Source organism: Periophthalmus magnuspinnatus, chromosome 22 (assembly GCF_009829125.3).
Source record: "Periophthalmus magnuspinnatus isolate fPerMag1 chromosome 22, fPerMag1.2.pri, whole genome shotgun sequence".
Classification (NCBI taxonomy): Eukaryota; Metazoa; Chordata; class Actinopteri; order Gobiiformes; family Gobiidae; genus Periophthalmus; species Periophthalmus magnuspinnatus.
The window spans coordinates 21,475,236-21,483,919 of NC_047147.1; the positions used below are offsets into that span (position 1 = coordinate 21,475,236).

General features: G+C 39.2%; 1 protein-coding gene across 1 annotated transcript; it reads right to left on the reverse strand.

The window, feature by feature from the left end:
* Positions 1–6,907: 6,907 nt before the first annotated feature.
* Positions 6,908–7,903, reverse strand: LOC117390111 (psychosine receptor-like). Its single transcript, XM_033987763.1, has one exon. The coding sequence runs from the start codon at positions 7,901–7,903 to the stop codon at positions 6,908–6,910; it is 996 nt and encodes a 331-aa protein (XP_033843654.1).
* Between the last annotated feature and the right edge of the window lie 781 nt (positions 7,904–8,684).

The window sequence follows — 8,684 nt, forward strand, 5'->3', positions numbered from 1 at the left end:
GGTGATATTGAGTGTATCTGACTAACCAACTAAATTATATAAAATTTAAGTAATGAAAAATAAACTAACAATACCATAGGGTCTAGGCCAGAAAATAAATTAAAAGGAATAACTAAACAATACGGCACACAGGTTCTGCCCAAGAGGTAGTTCCAGTTTTAGAGAAGTTAACATGTATTCACTTAATAAGTGCTTTTAAAAGAGAGAGTGAAGGAGTGCCCAGTTTGTACAGCCTAACCTAGCGAGAGCAAAGTTGACAAATCCAAACTAACACAAACTGCATTCAATAGTTTATTTCACATGGTAAGTTACTTATGATGGATATTTTGGGCTCAAGTTTGTCAAACAGGGCAGGATGGTTGTCTCGCAAATGTGCATGCAAGATGTTCGTGTTTGCCCTCAGAGCTGCAACTTTTGTTCAGCTCTGCAGATTGGTGGCTCATCTTGCTGGTCTTGTTTTTCAAATCCATAATAATTCCACACATCAGACTTCACCTTGAATGGAGGATATAAATGTGTGGCGTCATCTGGATGCAGATCCACTGCTTGCCCACGAGCCATGATGGTGACCAGGGTGAAGAACCATCCCCAATTCAGAATATTCACAGAAGTTAACATTGGTATGATAGAACAGCAGAACTAACACCTAAACATTGTATTGAAACCGGAATCATGAGGCAGTCTGGTGCCGTAAAGGAGATGATAATCATGTGCGATGATCGCGATTATTAAAAAATGCTACAAACAATTAATCGCATTTAGCAGTGTTATCGTATATCGTTCCATTCCTATTCATGACATCACAAGGTGGAACAGAGCATTTTGAACCTTGGAAATGCTTGACTAATTATAAAGGGTTACTCAGACATTTTGTGTAATAGAGGACTTTTAGCAATACCAAAGCATAAAATAATGCCAAAATAAAATTGTTACTATACGGGTATTGGGCATTATGCTCTTATTGCAATATCAACAATTTTGCATCCTTACCCTCCGCCTCTCCCTTTCTGCATCTGTCTGACCCCCGCCATCACTGCCCCCCGTGACTCCCAGCACCTTCACACATCCTGTTTACCCCCGGTTCCCGCAGCGACCTCTTCAAACATTCATTGCCAGTTTATAATGAGCCCTCCCTGTTATTACGCCTCGACAGTATTATTCCAATACAAATCACTACTTGTGCTGGTGCCTCCCCCAGTGCAGATGGCTCTGTCTTTGCACACTGCAGTCCACAGCCACCTGTTTAAGTGATGCTCTGCCGCGCAACAGTTGTTTTTATGCCGCTTCGATTTGAGAACACATTAGCATACAGCACTAGCATTTAGCCGGGTGAGCTGCTAATGCTAGGCTGTCACAGAAGGACGTAGGCTGCATTCTAAGGCTTATTGTGCAACTATTCAAATCGCGCTGTGAAGAGGCACAACCTCTATGTAGGATTGCTCAGACTTATTTGAATATTTGAAATGTGAGCTTGTACAAATCGAGTAATACAACTGAATGTGAAAGAGATTTTACATTATGGCCATGGTTTTCAAACTGTGGTACAGGTACATATAGAGATCCTGCACCATGTGTCTACATTTGACAGGGACGCCATGTTGGAAGAGAATGTGCTGAATTACCACTAATAAATGGCACAAGTCACTTTTGGAGTATTTTTGTTTTTAAATGAAATCGTAGACAATGATTTATGTTAAAACCTTCCTTATAAAACATGTGCATGTAACATTTACTGATATTGAACGAAACTGATGAAATAGCGAAAACATAGTGTGCTCTAACTAATGTGCAGACGGTGTAGCCTGTTAGTAGCTAGCTCATTCAATGTCAGTGTATTAAACACAAAAAAACATTGATTTAGGTGTAGTTTGTGATTTAATTTTCTATAATTCACATTTCTAAGCAGTCAACGAATGTCAAGCAAAAAGCATTTAAGATGGTTTCTCTTCAATCTACTCTCTCTGCCTGATGTATACACTACATTGTTAGTGACAATACACAAAGAAATCCCCCCAAAACCCCCCGATATCGATGTCAAAAACACATTAAAATCTTAATTAATGTACTGTTTCATTAGCTGTTAGTTTGTTTAGCTGCAGAAATTCACTTCTCAGCCACAACCACTGCTAGTGTGGGGTTTGGAGGTGCATGCTGGGATTGCGTGACCACTAGAGGAGCTCTGTGTGTGGAGTGGTGTGTTTAAAACTGCTGTGCACACAGCCTGGTACTGATAAGCCCATAAATGTTCTATCCCATTCATTTAATGAGGCATTGTTTTTTTGTGCATTTTTATCCAGCATAACATTAGACTTAAGAAATGATAGTTGTTAGTATTTATGCTAATTTTGTCATTTCTACATCAGTACACTAACATGTTTGACACGTCTACACATGGTGATGTTTTCTACTGAGGCTCTGGTGTTACTCACGTGTGGTCAAGTGGTTGTCAGTTGCCAAAACAGTCCTGCTTTTGTAGAGTTTGTGATGTTTGGAGGTTTGCGCTAACTCTCCCATTGAAATTGCATTGGAAAGAAGTTTCTTGTTTGGAAGATTATGCTGGTTATACTGTTACTTGAGTAATATATTTTATAATGTAACAGGGATTTTTATTTTTTTGTTTTGTCCATCCAAGAACATACATTTTTTAATCATAAATCAGATGTTATGTCCAATTTTATGACTTTTACTCAAATAGTTTTCCCAAATACTTTTTTACTTTTACTTTTATACTAATTTCTTTGACCAGTACTTGACACTTTTTCATATTGTTTATTCTGCCAAAATCACTGATGTCCCTGTGTGATTCTTTTTTGTCTGATCGGCTGATTGGCACCTGTCAATCACGCCCATCTGAACTCTGGGAGATTCACGGGGATCAGACTCAGAATGTGGACATTTTTCTGGGTCCATTTGAGATGAGCTCGTGGCACGTCTTCAGTGTGTGGGAGTGTTTTTCACTTTGTCACAGAATGATAAACACATGTCCAGGCTGTGCTCTGGCAATTTTGTGTGCAAAGAGTCAACAACATATTGTAGAACTGGGTCAAATATATCTGGGTCAAATGCAGGAACCACATAAGGACACCCTCTCTACAAGTCAACACTAATGTTTACACCACCACAACACCCTGTCCACTCTCTATTTAGCATATTTTATAAACAACACTTCACAAAGTTGATTACAAAAGGGACCACATAAAAAAATATTGCCAAATAAGGATGCAATAAATACTACTAACTACTAAAATAAAATAAAATTGGAATTATATGGAAACACTATTTAATGAAATAGGAATTAAAAATTGTCTTAAGATAAATGATGGATAAAAGAGCTTTTCTCCCACCTGCTTGTTTCCATGGCGATGTAACTACTTTGCCTGAAATGTTCCACAATATGGCATTAAACTTATCAATCCCCAAGGACACACACAGACCACACCACCAGGCCAGGCTACAAGTCAGATCTCTGGACAAGTGTGTTCACTCACTGTTGGGATGCATGTTTTTCAGGCTATTTTTAAGCAATAAAACACCGAACTGAATCATGCAAAATAAATAATGTTTAATTTCACTTACTCTGATTGGTCCAGGACCCATCGCATCAGGAAGTATAATGGTTGAGCCTTGAAATAAACTAAAAAAAAATAAAAATTAATATTGAAACTCCAACCAAATCACACTACTGAAATATAATAATATTCTGGAAAAGTGACTGTCTGAGAGGCCAGAAGTAGGACAGTTTTAATAGTTGGCTTTTAGTGTATTTTATCCCATTTGCACGTGTTTTTATTTGTATATAATTTTACGAACTATCATCATCTTGTTGCCTAAACTCAGACAAGACTGAAGTCATAGTCTTTGGCCCACAACAAAGAAACAAAGTGTCAGCAGTCACCTCCAGTCCCTCTCTGAAACCTTCAAATCAGGCTAGAAATCTAGAGGTAATAATGGACTCAAACTTTAACTTTAACAGCCACATCAAATCAATAACATCTGCAGCATTTTACTGCCTAAAAAACATCGCAAAAATCAAGGGTATACTGTGGTAAGACAACTGCAATACATTTAGAACGCTGCTGCTCAGGTCCCGCCTAGAACCAGGAAGTACTTCACACATGTGTCCTGTGCTCAGGTCTTTGGCTCCTGTGGCTCAGAGAATAGACTTTAAAGCAGCTCAGTGTGAACAAGTCTCTCCATGGACCAGCACCAAAGAACATCTCTGACATGTTAGTACCATATGAAACATCTCACTCTTTGAGGAATATTTGTACCAAACTGGCCCGCAACAAACCAATTCCCTTCATCCCAGTAAACCAAAAAACATATAGCTCCAAGACAAATGTTTCTGCTTGTTAAATTGGTTTATTGAACTACACTGCCTGAGTCACGAGAATGCAAACATATATAAATAAATGTGTTACTTTCAGTGTAGTTAGACCAGAACTGAAGAAGCCATTTGAATGAGCAGCGAAACGTGTTCACTCTAAAACTTTTGTCCATTTGACAGAATTGAATTTTTGTTTTGCTGTAAGAGTCCTCAAGTCTTCAGAACAGACCAGGACACAGGAGGACAAGCTGACTGTGGAGCATCTGCTGTTCTGAGGATGTAAGTGTGCACGTGGAGCTACATGTGACCAGAAAATAAATAAGGTAGATACTGTCACCATTGTAAGTCACTGAGCACAATGCCTCAGTGCCAGAGATTGGCCTCAACAGCAACATTAGGTTACCAAAGTTTTATTAGAACAGAATTATACTGATGGAGTAAATAAACATTGTGTAATACAGTACACTGTCTACACAATATAAAAAGCAAACATTTTACAGTCATCTGTGCCAGAGGTGATAAGAGCCAGTGTCTCAGATGATTAAAAGCTGATGACATTAAACGATAAACAGGACAGCTGTATTCATGGATTTCAGAATGATGAAAAATGTATTAGCTACCATAGCAATTACCTACCTACAAAACAAATGTTATCTATTGAATTGGAAAAACGTCTAGGTAGTGCTATGAGTCCAGAGGGAGGGACCATAGACTCTATAAAGAAGTCAACTAAGGGCATATGACATCACCCATAGCGTTCAGCTAGAGGGGCAAATTTGGACTCGAGTTCCATTTTAGAATTCGACTGGGAGTATCATAGCAACCAAAGAGCCAATCTGGAGTGAGGCTGTTGAAGGTAATGACCCTTTTGGCTCACACTGCTGGTTTAGCAATCAAACCTGTTGCTAACGCTAGTGGGAGTAACTTCAGGAAAAGAAGGAGCCTGATTTGTCTGTTATTAATATTCATATCTTGATTTATGGACACAATAGCAAAATAAAAATACCAGGATTATGTTGAGTTGCGAACATTTTAAGAGCAAAATGATGAGCCTGACAACAGCAGTTGCAAAGAGAGAGGCAACAGTTTTTGAAGGTAAAGTAAACACGAGCTGAAAGCACGCCCATGATCACTTCCTATTTGAAACGCAGTGACTCGCAGGTAATCTATGTCCATTTATATATGCAGTTTATGGGAGTGACGGAAGATATCAGGTAGCTTTGGTTGCCACAGTAATGTATTAGCTTTTGATGCTATTAAAAGGCCTAAAAATGTTATATTTTGGGTAGGGATGCACCGATCCAGGTTTTCAGTTAACACGCTGATATCAATACTTTAATACTTTGATATTAATACAAATGTAGGACCTGAAAATATTTTTTTTTTTCCCCATGAAAAAACACATTACTTATAACAAAATGTATCCAATTGTTTTATGTAGCTGTAATTTATCATTACAGTTCAAACATTATGAGGCGTCCTGGGCCTATATCAACCAGTAAATAGTCTCATTACAGCAAATTAAGGTTTAGGTGCATCTATAATTTTAGGCTGTTTTGTTTTATTTTATAATGTAAGTTGAAATAATAGGGGACGCATTTGCTTTTACTTTTTACTTTTCTACCTTTACTGCTTATATTTTAACCACTGTAAGTCATTTTCCTCACCTTACCACAATCCTGTTCCTAAACTTAACCAATCCGTAAATTTAACCAAACTCTGAGCTTAACTATTTCCCTAACCTTAACTATAACCTTTTTCCTCACTGTAACCATAACCATGTTCTTAAACGTCATTACTTTGAATTAGCAATCACAGCATTCTAGCATTAACCATCGGGAAAAGTGCTATAAGAAGCTGAACCTCATAAATACTGGCACAGAACCTCAAACACAAGTTGTCAGGAGGATCTCAGGAGGACCACACCAGCAGTGTCTGTAACCTGCGGTACTCACTTTAGCTTTTACTTGTTATAATGAGGTCTAGTTCATCTGCACCCTTGTGAAAGCTCAAAAACAGAACATTATCCTGGTCATTGTACTGTACACTGTAGATGGACTCAAACATGTACCAGCTTCAAAATCTGTAGAGGGTTTTACAGCCACATTGTGACGTGTTGTGCCTCCTGATATTTGTCTCAGGGCAGCTGTGGCTATAATAGTTAACCATCAGCAGGTGTGAGTGAATGTAGAATACAATGTAACGCATCTTTGTACAAAAAGCACAATAAATCCAGTTTATTATTACCTTAAAACTAATGTTACATCTGTATTTGTTACAATGCCTTTAACTAGTACAGTTTAGTTTAAAAAGCATATACAGTGGAAAAATATGAGCTGTATTTGTTACTTCCATTTAAAGATTTCAAATGATTTGAAGCTCAATATACAGGACTTGGATTTGTGAGTCATTGACTTGGGACTTGACTTGGACTTGAGGCAAAGGCGTGAGACAAACCAGTAACAAACTGATTTGGATTAGAAAACTATTAGAGACAAAAATACCATATCTAAACGCCGTGCTTGTCAGAAAAAAATGGCAATTAGATATTTTCCCCAAGTCCCACAAATGACATCCATCTTATCCCAAACCTCCTGGGTTGGTCTGCACATGAACGCTCATAGTCTCTCCCACTTCTGCTGTTCTTCTCCTGTTTCGGAAGTAGAGCACCACTCGATGGAGCTGAGCCTTTCCCGTCCTAGTGATGAAGCAATAGAGCAGTGGGTCAGCTAGACAATTCAGACATGAGAACGCTATGGCAATTTTATGTGGATACAGCAGCGACTGGATGGTCATACAGTCCTTCACCAAAGTACGAACTAGCATCACCATGTGTATTGGTCCGAAGCTGATCACGAGACACAGCAAAACTGTGAGGAGCAACTTCGCAACGCGCTTGGACTCCTGCTCCTGGGTGGCCTGGTTGGTCCGAACTGCCCTGAAGATACCCCAAGTCGAGAAGAACACCACCAGCAATGGAACCACGAAACCTAGCACGAATCGGAGAATGTTAGCCCGCGCCATGTTAAGTGTCAAAGGTTGCAGTATGTCGAAACACAAGGAGGCTTCATCTTGATTGCTGTCTTCTGTGGATATAGTTCTGGCATTGAAGATCAGGACCAATACCCACATGGTGAAGCTAACGCAGATAGCAGTGTTTATATTACGAACAAATTTGTACTTGAACGGATGGACAACGGCAAGATACCGGTCAAAAGCGATGCAGCAGAGGAGGGCGTCACTCATGTAGAAGTTAGTGAAAAGGCAGTAGATAGAAAGGACGCAAGCTAAGCCTCCATAACCCCAAATGCCGCGCCAAAGGAATTCCAACCACATACTCAACCCAAAGGTGAAGGTGAGGTCACTGAGGGCGAGGTTGAAGAGGTAGATGCCGAGTTCGTTCTTTTGGCGTATATGCTGCCAAGAGACATACAGGAAGAAACAGTTGAGAGGGATGGAGGCTAAGATGATGAACAGGTAGAAGAAGATGAAGGTTCTCCTCCGACTGGTGCTGTCCACAGGGTGGCACTCAGAGGTGTTCAGGAGAGTGGAGGTGCTGGAGGTGAAATTGTCCATGTTGGTGAGGGCCTTCGAAAAGATGGAAAAAAAAAAAAGTGGCTATCAATTAAAGGTCGAGGAACAAATTTGAGCCCAAGGATCTAAGTTTAAAATGAAAGGTTAAACGTACTCCATGTAACTTAGAGATGTCATTGCTTTTCTTAAAATTTTCCACGTTATAACGTAAATATGGGAACAAGCAGATAACAAGATTTTAAATAAAAGAGAAAGAAGGTTTTAAATGACATACTGTGGGACTTGGCAAAGCAGCAATATATCCATGGTGATGGACCACCAGAAGAGTTACATAGTGCAGCTTTAAACTTCAAGACGTCAAATGCAAACACACACACACATATATCTATATATAATATACTCACTTTAAAAATGGTATTTCGACCTCATTCACAGTCCATCGTGTCCACCCAAACCCTTCGATATGCCTTCACTTTAGACTCCTTTCTTCACCAAATAAAGCTTTATTACAGACACAGGGCCCGCCTCATGGTTGCCCCTGACAACGACCGGCCCTTCAATTTTGTAACGTCAACATTGTTTCACGATAAGGCTAACCAGGTTTAACACAGGGAGGATGTGTCAGGGGCATGTGGAGTGAAGGTGTTGTCTTCAGAGGGTTTATGGGTTTACTATTTACATATGATATTACTTTATCAAATTTAGTGTCAGACTTAATTGCACTGGACTAATAACGTTATTTAAAGAACACATATTATACAAAATTGACTTTGTGGAGATTTTAAACTATTGTTCTGTTTAAACCTGTATTCATAGTAATCCT

Bases quoted from the DNA above. Each gene is read 5' to 3' on its own strand.
- LOC117390111 (XM_033987763.1), bottom strand. From the start codon at position 7,903: ATGGACAATTTCACCTCCAGCACCTCCACTCTCCTGAACACCTCTGAG.